Source organism: Pinus tabuliformis, chromosome 9 (assembly GCF_031772625.1).
Source record: "Pinus tabuliformis cultivar Carrire ecotype Pingquan chromosome 9, CPIR1, whole genome shotgun sequence".
Taxonomy (NCBI): domain Eukaryota; kingdom Viridiplantae; phylum Streptophyta; class Pinopsida; order Pinales; family Pinaceae; genus Pinus; species Pinus tabuliformis.
The window spans coordinates 319,340,412-319,362,134 of NC_142307.1; the positions used below are offsets into that span (position 1 = coordinate 319,340,412).

The window sequence follows — 21,723 nt, forward strand, 5'->3', positions numbered from 1 at the left end:
AAAACAGAAAAACTATGATGATAAAAGCTCTCCATTCAGAAACAATGCCCTCCCCAAAGATTATCAAGTAATCCACAGAAAGTAAATGTTGAAAAAACACTGACTTAGAAACAGTTAACACCTTTAACAGAGAAAGTTAGCTTGATATTTAGGTGCTAGTGACAAGGGGAAGCGAAGTACGTAGCAACAATATCAAGATTCCAATATTTTATTTAGATAGAGACCAACATCGCATGCAAACAACATCATGACTTAGTAAAATTAATTGAATTATGACAAAAGTCTTGTGGCTATTGTGGGAGGACGGATATGTAGAGAAATTATTCTACTACTATGTGGTAAGGAATGATTTAACCTCGCAACGATCCCCGTGGAAATATTAGAAGTGCCCATCTAAGAGGAGGGTAGTAGATGTTAATTTGTCATTGTCCACGAGGTTGGGGTGGAATTTTTGTTCAGCGATTAATTTTTTTTCTCGCAAAATTTGTCAATAACGGAATTGTTGATTTTTCACAGGCTTCCTCCTGCAAGAATATTCAAGAAATGCATTACAAAAGAGTATAGTACTCCTAGGAGTATTGTTAATAATGCAAAGATGGAAACAATCTTATATTTAAATGATATTCATCGTGTAAGCATTTGAATCAAAGAGAGAGATTGTTGGAATGTTAATTCCAACTGCAGGCTGCAAGCAAATGTGGGCAACCTACTCAGCAAGCGTACCAACGCCCAAACCGCTCTCCAAAACCGTCCTTTTTCTCGGACCGCCTTCCTGCAGAGAGTGGTTTCCGTACACAAGGGCCCGAGAAAATTTTGTGCAGACGCGTGGCTGTCAGCATACGTAAGCAGAAGTCACTTTCTCAGGCGTTAAAGTTTGGCAGCAAACTGCCTCCCGATATCCATTCCAGCCATCTGATCTGATTGCGTGTTGTCAGTCGTCGATCGCGTAAGGTGCATACGGGCCTGCAGCAAATCAATGCATTGCGTGGAGTGAAAGAATTTCTCCAGTTGACCGCCGTAGAAGACTTATGGAATTTAATGTTTTACGTAGATCTTGGTGGAGGCCCCTTTAATAAGGTTATGGGGCATACGTCCTTTATGTTAATTTTTATATGTTTTTTATATATGGCTATGTAAGCTCGTGTGTGAAAAATGTTATGTGATGTTTTTTTGTTGTGGCGTATTATGGCTGCGGCAGCGTATAGTGATGTGCGCGTTTTTTTTTGGTGATGGGTATTGTGCCTGTGCACAATTTTTTTTATGTAATGGTGTTATGTGGTGGCTGGGCATAGTAGTGCGATTTTCGTAAATGCACAACAGTGCGATAAAACAAAAAACAGGGATGTAATGGTTTTGCTCGCCATTGTAAAACAGAGGTGCATTGTAATGGTGTTGACCCTGTGCACATTTTTTTTGTTCATGGAAATGTATTGAACGCACAACAGTGCGAAAAGAATTTGAAAACAGGGATGTATTGTATTGGTTTGCCATCGCAAAACCAAGAGATAGCATGAGATTGTTTATGTAATACCCACAGCAGTGGAAGCCCAGAAGCGAGAGAGAGACAGAGTCTCTCCAATGAATCCCTCTTTGCACAGTGGATGAAATTGTATCAGTCCTTTTTGTTTTAAGCAAATAAAAATGTTTTTGTGACTGTGTAATGGACTGTTATGAGCAAATTTGTTTAAAAAGCTTCCCTGTGCACAAAAGGATCCTGTGGCAGAAGGAAACAGAGCATTGGCTCTGTGGAGTTTATTTGTTTGTCTGGTTTTTGGTATTTTCCCATTGAAAAATACCCAACAGTGGTATCAGACCTGGTCCAGGCTCTTTGATGGTGACAGAATTGGTTCAGGCTCTTTAAAAGTGTCAAAGAAGCTGAAGGAAAGACTCTTGTTGCAGCAGTAGTAAAGCTTTTCCAGCAGTGTGTGAAGTTTCAGCCAAAAGGATTCAGGTATTTCTCAAGTTTTTGAGTTGCTGTTGAAGAAACAGTGAGTCATTCTAAAAACACAGTCAGGGATTTTAAAAATAGTTAAGAATGGCAAGATCAAAGAAGAAAGCCTCCAAGCCTGCTAAAAATGTGTCTCCCTCCTCTACTAAACTAGAAGGCAATCAATTTGAAAGCATTCTATTTGAGGTTCCAAGGTTCGATGGGAACCTTGATATATGGGAAATAAAAATGAGGGCTTTCTTACAGTTTCAAGGGAGTGAAATCTGGGAATCAGTGATTGATGATAGCAAGAAGGATAAAGAATCCATGGAGTATGATGCACAAGCAGCAAAGACTATCTTGGATGGACTCCCTGATTCTGTGAAGAAGAATCTAGGAAAATATACATCAGCAAAGGATATATGGGACAGACTGCATGACCTTCATGCAAAGGGAGCACTGACCATGACAATGAGTCAAGAAGAAACTTATGAACCCATCATAGAAGCTGAGAATGAAAAGCTTGACCTCATCAAGCTTCAAGTAAAAGAAAGGAATGAAGAACTTGCCAAGCTCAAGAAGGAGCTTGATCAATGCAAGAGGAAACATCATGAAGAAGTCATATCCATGACAAATCAGCTGAATGAAGCAAAGAAGCAGGAAGACACCTTGTCAAGTCAACTTGAACAAAGGCACAAGAGAGTGAACAAGCTTGTAGAAGAGATTGGACAGTACAAGGTAGAGGTCTCCTCCCTTAAGTCTGAACTACAAGAAGCCAGGAAGCAGGCACAAGGAGCTGAAAAGAAAATGGAGAGCAGTCAAGCAGAAATCTCCAAAATGAAGACTGATATTATCTCCCTTAAAATAGCAGCAGCTGAAGCTACTCGTAGCAAGGAAGAAACTGAGGGACAACTAGCAAAGAAAAATAATGTATGTGAAAAGTTGGAAGAAGAGATTGTCCTCCTCAGGAAGAAGGTTGAAGGGATGAACAAGATCATGAAGAGCTCTCAAGCCTTGGATGATATGCTCAGCTATCACAGATCTCCATTTGATAAATCAGGACTTGGGTATGTAGGTGAACCCTCAAACAAGGATGAAGATGCTTTAAGCAAAGGAGATGTGAAGAAGCCAGAAAGAAGTTGTGAAGCTCCTAGTTCCAGCAAAGGCAAGGAGAAAAATGAAGGTTGCAATAGAAGAAATCCTACTCCAAGAAGAAAACCAGCTCCAAGAAGAAATGTAGCTGATGTCAAAGAGGCAAGAGGCAATGGTGATCATCAAAGGATCTCAAGGCAGCAAGGCTTCAGAAGTACATCAAGGAAACCTCCATCTCACAGGTACCAAAGTTCATTTTATGGTTATTGTTACTCTTGTTCAAACTTTGGTCATATGGCAAAAGACTGTAGAGCATTTCATGGAGATAGATGTTGTGGTCCCCGACAATCTCCAAGAAATAATTTTACAAGAAGAAATCATGAATTCTTATTCATGAATAATGTAGAATGTTTCAAGTGTCATAACATTGGGCATATGGCACGAGATTGTAACTTGACATGGGCTCTTACAGAAGCTAGACCCATGCAAAAGAAGAAAGTTACACAAGTATGGAGAAGGAAGGAAAGGCAATCTGAAAACCCCTTGAACTCCCCAGTGGATCTAAATTTGTTTTGAGAAGAGTCTGCCAAAAGAAGACAAGCACACATTAAAGGGGAGCTTGTAATTTTTTTTTGTTGCTGAACTGTCTTAACAGTCACTCTTTGATGAAGACCTTTTATAAGGGAAAAATATGAAGTTAAATCTGCCATAAAAGCAGAGAAGAAAAAGGGTCAACGCTCAAATGTGAAGTGCAGCAGCGCAATAAGAAGTGTGCAAAGCATGAAGACCCTCACGGCAGTGGGAAGATAGAACATAGAACAGCAGTTTGAAATTTTTTTTATGGAGTACATGCATTGAAATGCATAGCAATGGAATGTAGTTTTCTTTTATGAAATGTGAGAGAATATGCTCACAGCAGAGTGAGTATAATACACAGTAGAAGGAAATGTTTTGTATTGGGAATGAAAATGCAAAGCAATGACAAGAAAATGAGAAGAAGGCAAAACGCAGCAAAGCATAAATGCCCAGTGGCTGAGAATGCAATAAAATTTTTCACACAGCAGTGAAAAATGTAATATTTTTTTGTATGCAATGCAACATGCACAGAAATTCCTAAAGAAAAACATGGACAACAGATTTTTAATGCACATGGGTGAATGAGAATGTGTGTGGCAGCAGAAAATCGAAAGGAATTGCACAGCAGTGCATTATGAAAATAAAAAAATGAAGATGAAGATTGTGTGAAGCAAGGGTGTAAAAAGAAAAGGCAGTAGCCCGTGTTAATTTTTTTTTGTTGTGTGGAGAATGCAGCGCAAAACAGCGTGAGGATGATTTCTCTCTATGTGCAAGTAATGGAGAGTAAAGAGTTAGTGTATGGGCACACAACAGTATGATGAAACAAAAGGCAGCCACAGTGCAAATTGCAGAGGCAACGCAGCAGCAAATAAAAACCCAGGGATGACAGTCTATGGTTATGGGTATGGACAGCAGTGAATATGAAAAATGCAGCAGCAAGAAGTTATGGACATCAGCATGACGGCAAGAAGGAGAAGCACACAACAATGCAAATAAGAAAATGCAGTAGCATGAAGTTTTGTTGAAGAAATGAAAGGTAATGGACAACAGCACATGTAAAAGAAATTTTTTTTTCTACAACAGTATATGTAACTGTAATGAATGTGTTGTTCATTGAATTGAAATGCAATATATGCAACAGCAGTGAATGTAAGAAATATTTACACACAGTAGTGTAAATTTGTAAGTTGGGACAGTGTAATTGTTCCAGAAAAGACAGAGTATTTTGTCTTTGAAAAGTGCACAAGCAGTGCAAGTGCAGACACAGCAGTGTGGGGTAGACGCAGCAAAGAAGATGGCACAACAGTGCAGCAGAGAATATGCAGCAGCATAAAAGAATAGTGCAATGATTGTTTGTTTTTGAAACTGCATGTAAAGCAATGTCTGTTTGTAATCCCTCTGTTAATGAGGAAGGTGCTTTTCAGCACAGTCATTTGGTGAAACCCTCTATTAAAGAGGAAGGTGCTTTTCAGCACAGTGTCATGGTAAATCCTTCTGTCAAGAGGAAGATGCTTTTTAGCATACACATGGCAAATCCCTCTATCAAGAGGATGATGCTTTTCAGCATAGTCACAGGTGAATCCCTCTGTCAAGAGGAAGGTGCTCTTCAACACATTGTTATGGTGAATCCCTCTGTCATGAGGAAGGTGCTCTTAAGCATAGTTTCAGGTAAATCCCTCTATTAAGAGGAAGACAACTTTGTTGTTTGTGGAACTGCATCAGAAGCAGTTGTTGAATCCCTCTATGTGAGGAAGATGTTATTGTAACAGCAGTTGGTGAATCCCTCTATGTGAGGAAGTGTTTGGGTACGTTTGAACGCCCAGCAGTTGAAATTAAAGGGGAGTGTTGGAATGTTAATTCCAACTGCAGGCTGCAAGCAGACGTGGGCAGCCGACTCAGCAAGCGTACCAACACCCAAACCGCTCTCCAAAACCGTCCTTTTTCTCGGACCGCCTTCCTGCCCGAGAAAATTTTGTGCAGACGCGTGGCTGTCAGCATACGTAAGCAGAAGTCACTTTCTCGGGCGTTAAAGTTTGGCAGCAAACTGCCTCCCGATATCCATTCCAGCTGTCCGATCTGATTGCGTGTTGTCAGTCGTCGATCGCGTAAGGTGCATACGGGCCTGCAACAAATCAATGCATTGCGTGGAGTGAAAGACTTTCTCCAGTTGACCGCCGTAGAAGAGTTATGGAATTTAATGTTTTACGTAGATCTTGGTGGAGGCCCCTTTAATAAGGTTATGGGGCATACGTCCTTTATGTTAATTTTTATATGTTTTTTATATATGGCTATGTAAGCCCGTGTGTGAAAAATGTTATGTGATGTTTTTTTGTTGTGGCGTATTGTGGCTGCGGCAGCGTATAGTGATGTGCGTGTTTTTTTTTTGGTGATGGGCATTGTGCCTGCGCACAATTTTTTTTATGTAATGGTGTTATGTGGTGGCTGGGCACAGTAGTGCGATTTTCATAAATGCACAGCAGTGCGATAAAACAAAAAACAGGGATGTAATGGTTTTGCTCGCCATTGTAAAACAGAGGTGCATTGTAATGGTGTTGACCCTGTGCACGTTTTTTTTGTTCATGGAAATGTATTGAACGCACAGCAGTGCGAAAAGAATTTGAAAACAGGGATGTATTGTATTGGTTTGCCATCGCAAAACCAAGAGATAGCATGAGATTGTTTATGTAATACCCACAGCAGTGGAAGACCAGAAGCGAGAGAGAGACAGAGTCTCTCCAGTGAATCCCTCTTTGCACAGAGGATGAAATTGTATCAGTCCTTTTTGTTTTAAGCAAATAAAAATGTTTTTGTGACTGTGTAATGGACTGTTATGAGCAAATTTGTTTAAAAAGCTTCCCTGTGCAAAAGATCCTGGAACAGTGGAAACAGAGCATTGGCTCTGTGGAGTTTATTTGTTTGTCTGGTTTTTGGTATTTTCCCATTTAAAAATACCCAATAGAGATAACTCTCAAATATGATAGTATTTGACCAAAAAATTGTTACAGTGCTTGGCTTGAAAGAAGAGCAAATACAACTTGGGTATGACTACATCATACACTGAACGAAGTCTGAGGTTATGATGATCAAGAGATGAGAGGACCTCCTTTCAAGTATTCAGTTAAGGCCAAGGCTATGAGGCCAATCATGGCAAAACACCCATTCCACATCTCTGCTCCAGAAGACATTATTGCTTGTGATTTTATCTCTGTGGAGACTCCCTTGAACATGGGTATCACCGAAGCGAGTGTTAGGAGAACCGCACTTCCAAGAAACAGTGGAACTCCTCCACTGGCGAGCTGAGAGAAGAGGTCCCTGCCACTAGCAATCTCCACCCCGAGAGCTGAGACGAATCCGAGCATGGCTAGTCTCCCATTTATGGTCTCTGGTGCAGGCCCACCGAAAGCAAAAACGTCTCCAAACTTGGTGCTAACCTGCATTAATGCAGCTATTCATTTCAGCGCATGATCACATGAATACTAATTCGCTTATTCTCTGTAAAAGTGAGCTCCAACTCGCTTACCTTTTTAGGAGGACGAGGAGAAATTGGGATTTTAGACTGAGTGGAGGGCGTGACAGATTCCTTTGGCTGCGGATCTGCCTGAAAATTTAATTGAAGAACCCAGACGATATTGTCAATTCCATGACATACAATACTGTTGTTCAGCATGTAATTAAATTCATCTATATACAGAAAGAACAACGATATTGGGTATACTGACAGTAAGCAAAAAGGTATACTGACAGTTACCTCTGCCATACACTTCACTCGAAGGCCCCTCTGCATAACGGTATTTCTCGTTTCACCAAAACCTGTTAACCTCTCCGGTTGCCTCCATTGTTGGAGGGTTGTTCCCTTCATGGCCATTAATGATGCATTCACAGCGACCATTGCAATATAATAATAAATGAATGTTATGTATGAGAACAAATCCAATTTAAATGAATACTAAGTATGAGAATAAACCCAATTTATATGAACTCCGGCAACAGCAAGACAACGATTGGATGAAGTAAGTAATTAATATAGAAGAATAGCCACTATTCGATCTGTGTTGAGGCTGCAGGGCTGTTTGTTGTGATACCTATATATAATGGAGTGAGGCTATCAGGGAAATTTTGGGCGAATTAATTTAACGGCAACCCTCGAACCAAGTCGAGGTTTCTGTTCGTTAGAATATGTTTCCACGTGATTGGATAAAAGTATAGAGACGTAGATCCTCGAATGACCGCATTGAGAGGATGATAATTGGGTAATACTTGAATTTGCGTTCTACGACCTTCGAGAATCGAGGAACAAATGGGATCAACTTTATTAACTAGTTTCAAAAAGAATATTAATGTCCTAAAATGAGAAGAGGAAATGATAATTGTTATAATTTTTTTCTATTACACAAATTATTAAGGGGTAATTTAAAAATAATTTTTAATTTTAATTTCTCTCTCAATATATATACATATATGTGTTTAATATATATGTGTAAGTAAAAAAAGCTCTATTATAAAAACAACCAAGAATTTTTTTTTTATAGGCTCTGATTACACAATCCTTGAGAGTTTCTTGAAAAATGATAATCTTTGGAGTTGTTTTAAACATATAGATATTCCTCTATTTAATATGGATTGGATTTTTAGATGAAAGAAGTCTATCATAATGTATCCAACCAATGGAGTGCTATTATACATTCATGTCTTATAATAGGCTTGCTCTTGGCTTGGAATGTTGGCTCAAGTTCACAAGTGTGAGTTTAGACAGATGTAATTAACAGTTGTGGTGAAAGTACCTTCCTCCCTAATAGTCTTGTGTCCTACCTCCAAGAAATTGGTCTCCATACACTCAGTCAAATAGTTGATTATGATATAACTCTGTGTTTTGAGGGTTGGCATGCCAATTAGCATCAATACTACTCCCAATCCTCAATAAAGTTGAGAAAGCCACATGTCCACTTGAGTAAAGGATGGAAAGTGTTAGTTTTGTATTTCAACAAGTCATGGGGACTCTTTTTGGAAAAATATGGTTACCAAGCCTTGTTGAGTGAGGGCACCAGTGCCACTAAATGGTGGCATAAGATGTGGAAGCTTAAAGAGTTGTTAAAAAGAACTATTTGTTTTTGTTATTTTAAAAGATCATGAACTGACTTGTGACAAGATGTAGCTTAGCAGTAAGTAGGGGCTAAGCTTATGATATTTTTCTAAATGTTCTGAATAGTAAAATTAATATTTATTGTTGTATTACTCTTCTACTCACTATGTTTGGTTTGAAATTGAGCACCAGCTAGGTTAGCTCATTTATGGGATGAAATTTATTTGTTAGAAATAATCTCTCTCTCTCTCTCTCTCTCTCTCTCTCTCTCTCTCGCTCTGTTTGTACACACACACACACACACACACACACACACACACACATATAGATCGATTTGTTTATCCTTCTCTACATATCCATCCCCCACTCTCTCTCTCAGTCACTCCATCCTACCTCTCTAATTCTCTTCCCCCTTATCTCGTTTCACTATCTCTGACTCTTTCTCTTTTCCCCCTTCACTCTCTTCGCCTCTATCACTCTCTTTCTTTCTTTACCCCCCCAACTCTTAATCGTTGGCATAGTCTCCCTCTCTCTCTCACAGACGCACACATTCAAAACACCCCCTCCAATTTTGTCTCTTTCTTCCTCCTAGTGTCAAACACAAATATCTCCCTTCCTCTCCCTTCCCCACCCTCTTTCATTATCTCTCTCACTTTCTCACCTCACTCAACAACTCATTCTTTCCCACTCCCCCACTCTTGCCCCCACTATACCTCCCTCTCTCACCCTCTCATGGTTTCATAGTGAGAAATACTTTCAAGTCGACTAACACCACTGGCATGCTCATCAACATAGCTTGACAACATCTTAGCTCTCATAAATGAAATGTGGGTAATGGACAAAGTTTCAATACTCAAGTTTCCTCTCTTTGTCCCTTCTCTTGTTTGGAAATACTTCCATGTTAAGTTTATTTTGTGGCTAATCTGGTGCTATAACATTGCATTACGGTTTTACCCTCTCAGACCACAAAATCTAAATATCGACCTGTCTATTTGAGGGAGGTATAGCTTGATTCCCATCCAAGCCACCACTAGGGTGCACACTCTTTTCCATCCCCAAATCTTGGATTACCGAACCCAACCAAGAGAAAGGCATGACTCCTACTACCAAGTCAACCAACTTCAATACTATATAGTATATCATTACAATCATGAGTATAGCAACAAACCTTATACCTATAGCATTAAACATGGTCATAAACACTCAAAAGTTTGTACCATGCACATCATAAAAATTTCAAAACTCATAACATGTAGGATGGATTGAAATCAAGAGTATGGTAATGGTATTTTCAATTCATAAACATATAATATAGTGGAGAACTTATATGGTCACATGTTAATCCTAAGTACTTCCTAGACATCAGTGATAAACATGTGAAAATTTCTGAATCTACACCTCAAAAATCCTACTACAATAATTGATTTACCATCTCCTCCTTGTTTTTACATTCAATAAGTTGTTTAATTATTTAAACAATGATGAAAAAACTATTGCAGACTACACATACATACAGATCATGAACTAAAAATAGAATGAGAGAAATACACAAGCGATGCCATTATTTTTGGACAATCATCCCCAAAAAAACCCAATGCAGGAAAATCAGTGAAACATATAGAGTGTGAAAACTAGGGTGCCAAATCTGGCTCACCCAACATAGAATAAACCTGCCCAACACCTGGATGAACAAACCGCACAAGTGACTGCGATGTTCCAAGTGTTGGGCAGCGATGGCAGCTCCAAGCTTTGTGCTGGAACTGTGCCACCTCCTCTAAGAGTTGCTCACTGCATCACTAAGACCCATTAGCCAGCATCATTGTGTCATTCATCATGGCATCACAACGTCACTACAACATTGCGTCAGAGCTTTCCCTCTATGTTGTCTCTCCTCATGCTACTCTGCCTCTTTGTTATGTATTCTCGGCCTTGGACTAAAGTGCCTCTGCTGAAATTCCCCTCCTACTCCAACTTAGATCGCCTATTCGATTTTCTCAGCAAACCATGCCCTAGAAAAATTGAACTCACAGATCTCTCATGTGTATCTCAAACTCACCCTTAATCCTCCTCTTATACTTTTCCTGTTGATGAATCAATGACTAAGAGTAAGTCCCTAATCAATGGATAAGATAAAAATAGACTTGATCCTCATCACTTAGAAGTTTCTCAGCCATATTCTTATTAATACCCATTAATATTTTATTTTCTTAAGGTTAGACTTAGGAACCCATTACAAATATTAATTAATTTAATAACTCCTTATCCGGGTGGAATTTCTCCAAACGATTTCTAAGTTCTAGAGATCCCATGTGTTGTAGCCCCTCCAAAAAATTTCGGAGCTAGAGTACATCTTATGATATGCAAAACCAACACTACGTCTTAGCGAGGATTATGCTCTAGCAATACTTCCTCATAGAGGAATTACATTGATCCAATTCATCGGTCCTTTATGTTGTTGATGCGCAGCCTGCTACCCTTCATCCACTACACTGTTGCTTCATGTACTGCTGCCCACGACTCTGCCACTACCACTGCTACATCTATACTACAACTCCCTCTCAAAATATTTCCTCATGCTACCCATATCACTACCACTGCTAACTGTTGTGCCGCAACTGAGTTATTGAGAAGTAAGTAACTGAAACTTCACCCAAACACTGACATGTTGGTCATTCTGGATGTCTCATGATGCTGAAGTTACCTCTGCTACTAATATGTGCTGACCCTCTCCCACAACTGTGCAGTTGAAAACTACTCTGTGCCTCTCGCACTGCTACAACATCCATTGCATTACCTCAGGCTTTGACACTCTATCTCTACCACTGTCGCTCAATCACACCTCACTCCAATTGACACTCATCATTTTTCTATTGTCGTTAAGGGTTCCTGTAGCCATATGTGATCCAAGAGTTTGGGAACCTCAAGGATCCTTCCTGTTCATGTAGTCCTCTCGACTATAATTCCATGTTGCCCCACCTTTTCTCCATAGGCACATGAGAACTCATGGCACAATCGTCATCCTCACCTTGCTTGTCAGCTTTCTCTAGAGTAGCCTTCGAGTTAGAAGCCTCCTACTTTCCCTTCTTTTGGGGGCACTGAGTGGCATAATGTCCAAGTTCCCCACACTTAAAGCATCTGACCTTGCAAATATCCTTCTTCTTTCTCTTTTCGCTGCAAGAAAAAAGGTCATTGGTGAGGGTCATGCCTGTGATGGACCTTTAAGGTCTGTCACCAATGTGACATATGATGAAGGTCTTTAAAAAAGATCTATTGTAATTCTATATAGTGATGGTCCTTTAAGGTTTGTCACCAAAGCCATTTTCAATGACACTTTTGGTGAAGGTCGTTAAAGGTTCGTCACTAATTCTCTCTTTGGTGACACTTTTTGTGAGGGTTGTTAAATGCCCATCACTAATTCTCTCTTTCGAGACACTTCTAGCGACGATATTTTATTGACCATCACCAATGGTCTTTTTGGTTACTTTTGGTGACGGTCCATAAATGTTCATTATCATTGATCATTCCAATGAGTTTTTTATGACGCTTCATGCTTGTGACAGACCTTAATTGTTGCATATGGTGACAATATTTAAAAAATCATTGTTGTAAGTGTATATAGTTATAGTCCTTTAAGGTTTGTCACCAAATCCATTTTCAATGACACTTTTGGTGAGGGTCATTAAAGGTCCATCATTATTTTTCTCTTTGGTGACACTTTTGGTGAGGGTCGTTAAATGCCCATCACTAATTCTGTTTTTGGTGACACTTTTAGTGATGATATTTTATTGACCCTCACCAATGCTCTTTTTTGTTACTTTTGGTGACGGTCAAAAAATGTTCGTCATCATTGATCATTCCAATGAGTTTTTGATGAAGCTATGTACTTGTTACTATATTTTTTGTCAAAAGATAACGATTTAAGACCATTGTTGTGGAGTCTTTTTTATTATGTGTCTAAGGTCATAGTGGTTATAATAGTCAGTCAATTTGTTAAGAATTAATTAGTGTGTATCATTTCCCCCAAGTCATAAGAAAATAGATTTCCTATGAGTCAACACTGATTAATCTCTATTAGGTTTATTATCTAGCAAATTTCCTTTAAATAAAGTTCCACTAGTGTGTTTAGGAACTATATTATTTAATACATAATCAAGCTCTATCAATTCTATTAATGAAAGAGATCTAGCACACATCAACACTCATGGCACACCTTAACATGCTTTGGAACAGTACACTAACATTCCTTGGCACCTCGCATGTCTTGGAACATCTTTGTACCTAGAACATCTTGCCATGAATAGGATGCCCAAGCACATGTTGGCATGCCCTAGCATAGCATAGCACTCTCCTGTCATGTGTTGGCATGCCCTAGAACACCTCGGAAAAATATTGCATTGAAAAACATTAGAACCTGGCACACATTGGCACTTGGCATGTATTGGAACATATTATAAGTGTGTCTAGCATGCCCCTTTTGAAAAAGATAAAGTCCCAACTTATTAACGCTCTTATGTGTTCATTTCCTCGCATTTTAGCTTGTTTATTCCTTTTGTTTCCTTGAAACTCCTTGATGCATATTGGCATACTATGGCACCATACACATCCTAGCATGTCTTAGTACCTGGAATGCATGGGCACTATTTGGCACATGCTAGCACACCCCGAAAATACCTAGCACACTCTAGCACTTCTTAACATTCCCTGATATTACCTGGCATGCCTTACCCATGCTTAGCATACCTTGTCACTCCCTCCTTGGCATGACACCTATCACTCATTAACACTCCTGAAGCACCCTTATATTCATTCACTTCCATGCATTTTGACCTAGTGCTCCCTTGTGTTGTCCTTGTACTCCCTAACACTCCCCAGCATGCATTGGCACTCTCTAGCACACCTTAGCACTCTTCAATATGCTCTTCCACTTCATAGCATGCATCACACTCCCTAACACACATTTGCGCTTGGCACGTGTTGGCACTTGGAAAGTATTAGCATGTTTGGCATGCATTGAGATGACTTGGTATGATTTTGCATGGTTTAATATTAAAGTTATTTGAGATCAATTATTGGAAACTAGATGAGAAGAAACAGAGGAAGATTTGGCACTTGGAATGCATTGACACTTGGCACTTGGCACCTATTGGCACCTAGTGTTGGTTTTCCTAGCAATGACCCTCATGGAAAAGGTAAATTGATGACTTATTAACCCTATTATCTGCTCATTTACTTGTAGTTTAAATTTTTCCTCCATTTTGTTCCCTTGACAGCCCTTGGCATGCATTTTCACGCCCTTGTACATCTTGGCATGCCTTCACACTTGGCACATCTTATCTTGTTTGACATGTCCTCATACTATTAACACACCTTCACAATCGTGACCTTACAAATAGCATTGCATTTTTCCATGACTTTGAAACATTACGTTCACTAGAACACATTGGAACTCGATAGTTTTCATGCCCTTTGTTATCATCCACAATGTCCCAAGTTGATGAGGAGATCGACGGAGGTAATCACAGACCAAGATTTTAGTTTGGTAGCTAGTCCTACCAAACCAGAGAGGGCTCTCTCTATGAAATCTCAACAAATAGATGACTAGAATGTAAATGATTTTAGGCTAGATAGCTAGGTTCAAGTGTGTTTTGAAAAATTTAGGGTTTTGTTGTTGGATAAGGGAGAAAAACCAGGTAGCTAGGTCAAAGGATCAAAGGGTTACAACAAAAAATACAAAAAGGAGAAAGGTAGCATTACTTTTTTGATGGATCTTAGGGTTTTTGTATGTAGTGTAGTGTTTAGAAGAAGTGAAAGGTATTAATGAGCATGAAACATGAATTCATTAAGCACGAAATAAAGTAACACATAATGATTTTTCCATCAAAATAGATCTTTATGCAAAGAATTTTGTTTATAATGTAAGGAAAACCATTGAATAATTGATGAATAGAAAGAGAATATTAATATATTTTATATAAAGCTATAACAGAGAAAAAATAACATCACAAACTTACTGCACATGAATTCCTAGATAATAGTTGGAAATTGTGTCCTTTTATTTCCAGAAAATGTCCAAGTACAAGCTACAATAGTTCTATCCTCTGAAATTCAACCCGTTCTATCACTGAGAAGCTGATACATAAAGCCCAAAACAACATCTCCCCACTCTTAGGGGTTGAACCAATGACTTGAGGAATTGTTCCATGAGGTGTTCTAACCAAACCCTATTTTCGAGGGAAGTTAAAAACAACTTCTACAATTAACTTTGATTCCAACCTCTCTCATAAATGAGGTCAAATTTACATCAAAAGAACTCATAAATACTAACCACCCATTATTTACATTTAATTTTACCCCTCACATTCCTCTACTTCACCCTTTTGACTTTTACTAGAGTCAAACAAGGAATTACCAAAAATTACACAGTGAAAATTTTACAAAAATCTCATAAATTTCCAGGTGTACACTGAGCTGTTGGAGGCCATATCTGAGTGCCTTTTTGAAGTCCAAATCAATATCGGAAGCATTTTATGGAAATATAGGAGAGTGTAGATGTCTTTAGAGTATTGTTTCACTCAAAATTACCAATTTTTGGCTGAGATATGGCCATTCTCCCAAGGTGTCTCTAGGTGGACAACGAAATGGAAAGAGAGAGGCAGAAAGGTGATTTTTGGCCTCTTTTTTGAAAATTTCTCAAAACTTGAGCCCCAAAGCAGGAAAGTGGGCAAATGGGATTTGAGATGGGGTCACAAGCTTTCCAAAAATGATGATTTTACATCATTTGCAACATTGAGGAAGAAGCAAAGCGTGAGATCGCTAAGTTGCGAGACAAAAAAATTCCAAAAAATTGCAAGTCTACACCAAAACACAAACTTTTCTCCACACCCTCCCAAAATTTGTCGAGAGATGCCTCCTTAGCACACCCAAAACTTGCTAACACTCCATTCCTTCATACAATATTTTTCATTCATTTCCATGCAATTAAAGCTAGTCGTTCCTTGTGTTTCCCTGACACTACCTAACATACCTTGTCAATGCTTCCTTATCACACCTAGAGCTTCCTAACACTCCCTATCACACACTCTTATTCATTCATTTACATTCAATTGAAGCTAGTCCTCCCTTATGTTTCCCTGGCACTCCCTAGCATGTGTTGGTGCCACACCCTAGCACCTGACACCTCTTGAAATGCCTTAGCACTTGGCATGTCTTGGAATGACTAACATGCCTTGGAACATTCTAGCATGTGATATCACTTCCTGTCATTCCTTGCACACCTTGGCACTCCCTAGTTGTCATGCCCTCATAGATAGCCTTACTTTTTTTTGTGACTTTGGAACCCAACCAAGTCATTGAAAAAATAGTGTTGTCCCTAGACAAAAGTCTCCTTTTGTCTAAAATTTCTTTTTCCATCCCCTCATTGTAATCGTAGGCTTACCTATTGCAAGTCCTATTATTAAATTATCCTAATATACTTCGTCCTTGGGACACCTGTAAGACACTCTTATTCATTTGTTTCCATGCACTTTGACCTAATTCTCCCTTGTGATGCCCTCACACTCCTCAACACTCCTCGACATGCGTTGACATTGTCTGGCATGTGTTATCATGCCTTTTAATTCCTTGGCATGCCCTGGCATTCCTTAGCTATCATTCCCTCATAACTACACTTATTGGTTTTAAGACTTGGGAACCAGCCAAATCCTACCTCGACTACAACATATTGGCTAAGTTACAAGTATTACAACTATACTATGCCTTGTTCACCTAAGAATGGCCTATAACTCATCTTAGGCTACTAATGCCCAATATTAGCTCATCTCACTTAAGAAGTTACCAAGTCAAGCTTCATGTCTAACCATGGCCATAAAACAACTAAGCAACATAGTTTACATCTTGACATGGCATAGCACTTGGCATGTCTAACAATCCCTTGGCACTATGTGGAACATGATGGCATTCTCTACATGCCATGGAATGCTTTAGTACTCCCTATCATACTGTACCACTCCTTGACATGTCATGGCACTCTTGCATGCCTTCAAACTACCTAGAATATAACTTTGTCCTCCCTCCTAAGCACACTTGAAATTCACTGACACTCCCTATCATACACTCTTGTTCGTTCATTTCCATGCAGTTTGAACTAGTTTTCCTTTGTGTTTATGTCGCACTCCCTAACACTCCCTGACATGCATTGTCACACCTTGACATGCATTGGCACACCCTGACACGCATTAGCATACCCGGGCATGTCACCCTAACACTCTAGCATTTCTTGGCACCACCTAACATACCTTGTCGTCCCCTCCTTAACACACCTAGAACTCGCTGACACTCCTTGTCACATGCTCTTAGTCAATCATTTCCATGCATTTGAAACTAGTTCTCCCTTATGTTTCCCTAGCACTCCATAACAATCTATGGCATGCATTGGCACACCATAGCACCTGACACATCTTGGCATGTTTCCTTGGCTTCTAATATGCCTTAACACTACCTAGCATACCTTATCACTCCCTCCTTAACACACCTGGAACTCACTAACACTTCATGTCACAAAATGTTAATAGTTCATTTGCATGCATTATTTTCACCCATTACTCCCTTGTGTTCCCCTAGCACTCCTTAATGCTTCCTAGCACGTGTTTTTGATGGACAAAACACTATATATATGGAAACTCATCCTCCATTTCTGGACAAGAAAATCTGGTTAAGTAAGTCTGCAATAAGAAGTGCAAAGATAACCAACCAAGAGAAGGAAACAAAGAGAGAAGATTTTGGTGTTGTTTATGTGTCTGTTATAGGGATAATAGATCCACAAATCATGGTATACACATTGGTGTACTGGCTAAAGCATTGCGTATGTCTGGAGCGGATAAGGTTCTCCTCCACACCCAGGAAATCCCATAGTTTCTTCTATTCCACACCCCAATAGCACACATTATGGCAATTTTAGTGGCGTTCACATCCAACATGAGTTAGTTCGTGGGAGATACATTGGTAACCTACAACATTAGTCTCTTGGATAGCCGTTGGTTGGTTACACTTTGAGTCCGTGGGAGATCCATTAGTACACTTGAAAGATTGCCTTCTTGTTGTTGGTGCGTGGATATGTTATTAGTCTTATACTCGTAGCCAAACATACCTTAGTTTCAGAGATGTTAGTATTCCACCTGGTGTGAAGGAAGGAAGAACTATCTACTACAGAAAAGGTCAAAGATCTTGTTGTTGTCCTAGAATTAGAAACAAGGAAGAAGATAAGCAAGGTTACACACCGAATTATAATAAGAGTTCATACCATCCAAGCGAAGAATATCAAGGTTCAAAAGGTTTGTCAACCACACATTCTACGGTTTATGCAAGAGGGCCAAGAACTACAGATATGATCCATCAAACTGGAATTTGAAGGATAGTCGAGTTATTGAAATAAGAAGCTTGATCATCATTGACTCAAGGAAAAATAAGGAAGTTGAATCAAGGAGCCTTGTGACTTGGTATTCGAGAGGTCATTGAGTTAAGGGTCTAGGCCATGGTCTTGGTATTCGTCAATTGAAGTCTATATAAGAAGAAGATCTCATTTAGGTCTTCCTCTCATGTTGGAGAGGTTTTGGCCCTAGTTGATCGAATATTCTATGAGTCTCTTTTCTCCTCATTGTTTATGAATTGGTAGATGATCGATGAAGAATACTGGTTTGAGCGTTGTTTGTTATTGTGGATTAGTCTTGAATGAGTTTGTGTATGAAAAATTGGTTGGGTTGGTAAACTATGAGTAGAGCAATGTTTGGTTAATGCATGCTTCCTACAATAGAATGTGTCTCTTACTTTGGAATTTATGCACCTTACAAGTACATCAACTCATATAATGCATAAATATAATGGAAAGTTGTAACGTGTTACATCATAGAAAGGATGTTGATAAAATATGATAGCTTAAATGTACATGATAGTTTGGAAAGGTGAGGAATAACTCTTATTTAGTCATAGGTAGCCTAATCAATTCCTTTTTTTAATATTTAAATGTCCATGATGATTTTGAAACAACGTGTGTAGCAATTCTTACTCATGTCATATATAGCCTAACGAGTAATTTTCTCTATCTAGAATGACACTAGATACAAATATTTTTTGTATTGAGTGCTTCTTCAAATTTTTTTATAATATATCATGTTATAAAAACTTTAAAATAAGCTTCTCACTTTGGTTCTCGCATTTGTGGTAAAATCTGAACCCAACGTCTGAAAGTAGTGTTATTCTTGAGGATACCAGCAATATTTTTCACTCCATTAAGGTTTTAACATATCTTTAGTCTTTGATGAGTTTTTTTGGATGATTGTACTTTAAAAATAAAGATGCAACTGTAGTTTTCTCACTTGCTAATTTAGAATCAATGAAAAAAATCAAAATAATTACTTACATTTATTTGTAGAGTTTACCTTAAATTGATGCAACATGGTGATTACATCAAATGAGTGTGAACTTTAATTTTGAAATTTTATTAATGTCCTCAATGCTTGGAAAATGTAATGGGATTAGATGATAAGTTAACATGTAAGGTATTTAGTGAGACATTTCTTCTCTTCTAAGAAAAGTATATCTAACCAAGTGCAATACCAGGGAGAGAGAGGATTCTGTTGTGTGTAAAACTTAGTTGTGTGGGTTTAGGGCTAAGGCATAGTTGCTCCATTTAACTGAAGCAAAATGAGAGGAAATGAGGCAATGCATACTTTGTAAATCTTAGCTATGAGGATTTGGGGTTCAAGTCTTAGTCACTTCACAATTGAAATAAAATGAGATCAAATGAGACAAGGACTTGCAAATTATTAGTTATGTGTAATGACGTTAAAGTGAGTAAACAAAAAGTATCAAAATTTGAAGTAGAATCAACCCTTCTGTATGAAAATTCAGTCAAGAATTTTTTTATTGCTGAATTCCCCGTCAAATATATATTTGATTAATGAAAAAGCTTAGAAAACCACATCCTTGTAATTGAGGTATCCCTCTTAGATGCACAAACTTTTCCCCTTGGCTTCCCATTGACTTTGAGGTTGTGTTACCCTACACTCCTATTTGCTTACTAGGGATATTACACTCCAACATGACAGATTCTAAGATATATTGTAATAGGGGGGATGAGGGTTTCAGAAATTCTTATTGCCATAGGAAAGTCTTGCCATGTTTAGTTCAACAATACAGAAGCAAAATGCTCATGTAGAAGGATTTATGGTGTTTTTTCAATTGTGGGAAACAGAAATGCCATATATTATGGTGCTTCTTGGTACAATATTACAGATTCATGGAGAAAGATTAATGGTTCCTTGGGTGGAACTATACCAATGTGTGGGTGGGACCAAGCTCATGAGATTCATTTTTTACTACCATCACAATGAACTATGACGAAATTGACTCATGAGATTCATTTTTTGCTGCCATAACAATGAACTACATCCAAATTGGTTATAAAAGATTGCATTGTTAAAAGTTAATTTTTAGTTTTAAAGTTTGACATTATAAAATGAAATCTCATTTGTTAAAATAACATGGAAACCCATAATATTAGTATTAGATAATTAAATATTAATAAAAAAATATTTATATCTTTTTGGTTCAATTATATAAAATCCAAATTTGAATTTGTTTAAAATTACAACTTAAAATATGGTTAATTATTTTGTAATTTTGAAAATTAAAAAATATATTTTTTTGAAATGAGTATACAATAAGATAAGAAAGTATACATTCCATACATTTTGATATATTCATAAAATATAATTTTTTAAAAATTTATAAAAAAATAAATAATTATAATTAAAAAAATTAGTAATCATCCAAATTAAAAATTTAATTTTTGTAGCCTTTTCTTTCCCACCTTAGTGTATTCTAATGAATGTTGAGTAGTTGAGAAGAAAGGAAATACCATTTTGCCGCGTTTTCTTCCCTGAGCCTTAGTGTATTCGAATGAATGTTGAGTAGTTGAAAAAGGAGGAAAGACCATTATGTCACGTTTTCCTCCCTATTCGAACGAATATTGAGTAGTTGAAGAAAAAAGGAAAGACCAGAACAAGTTTTCTTCCCTGCCTTAGTGTATTCCAATGAATGTTGAGTAGTTGAAAAAAAAAGGAAGGATCATGTGGCTATATGGAAACAAGTACAGGTCACTGGATCAATATTTAGGGTTTCTAGATCGATGGAAATTCTTAGAAATGATTTGCAAATTTGTTTTATATTTTCACATGAAATGTATGTTGAGTAGTTGAAAAAAAAGGAAAGACCATGGGCACAGTGCAATCTGATATGTAGCTATATGGAAACAGGTACAGGTCTTTGGATCAATTTTTAGGGTTTCTAGATCGATGACCCTTCTTAGAATGTTTTCGCAAATTTGTTTTATATTTTCACATGAAATGTTGCATTAATTCACTGGCAGTTATTGTTTCATGGTTGAATTTGGATATGTTGAGAAATAAGATTGAGGAGGTTCTCTTCAATGGCTTGCTCACAAAACATGGATCTATTTTCGCTAGGCAAATTTGGACCACAATGGAAGGATTAGAAGCCTTGGTCTTCTTTCAAGAGCCCAAGAAAATACTTGCACAGGTACCGTTTCTCTCCTTTAATTCCTTCCTTGATTTGTTTTTTAAGACTTTAGCGTCAAATGAACTGGCCCCACAATTACTATATTGGCAATGAAATTTATATTAAATCTATGCTAAACTCTTATAGTAGTTTGGTAGTATACCACACCAGAAATTACAAAAATAATAGTTTGGTAGTATACCACACAAGGAAATAGTAGAAAAAAACAACAACATAGACTTCTCAGGGTATCTTCTTGCCCTCCCTCATTTCAATCCAACACGAATTTTTTTTTTTGCTTTCTTTCCATTTTATGGCCTTTCTTAATCAGAAATCACAATTTCAAGATCTGCTACTAGAAATGAAACGGAAGTCTTCATTTTTGAAAAAAACCCTATAAAAAGTGGAACGATATGGAAAATGTTGATTTATACGGTAGTTTTCTTTTTTTTTAATGCAAGAAACTGGGTTTCCC

At 38.0% G+C, this 21,723-nt stretch overlaps 1 protein-coding gene across 1 annotated transcript; it reads right to left on the reverse strand.

Annotated features, from left to right (window-relative positions):
- Positions 1 to 6,548: 6,548 nt before the first annotated feature.
- Positions 6,549 to 7,668, reverse strand: LOC149148509 (early light-induced protein 2, chloroplastic-like). Its single transcript, XM_089438638.1, has 3 exons — positions 7,344 to 7,668; positions 7,116 to 7,193; positions 6,549 to 7,026 (listed from the first exon to the last, which is right to left on the reverse strand). The coding sequence occupies exons 1-3, from the start codon at positions 7,482 to 7,484 to the stop codon at positions 6,679 to 6,681; spliced, it is 567 nt and encodes a 188-aa protein (XP_089294764.1). The 5' UTR covers positions 7,485 to 7,668; the 3' UTR covers positions 6,549 to 6,678.
- Between the last annotated feature and the right edge of the window lie 14,055 nt (positions 7,669 to 21,723).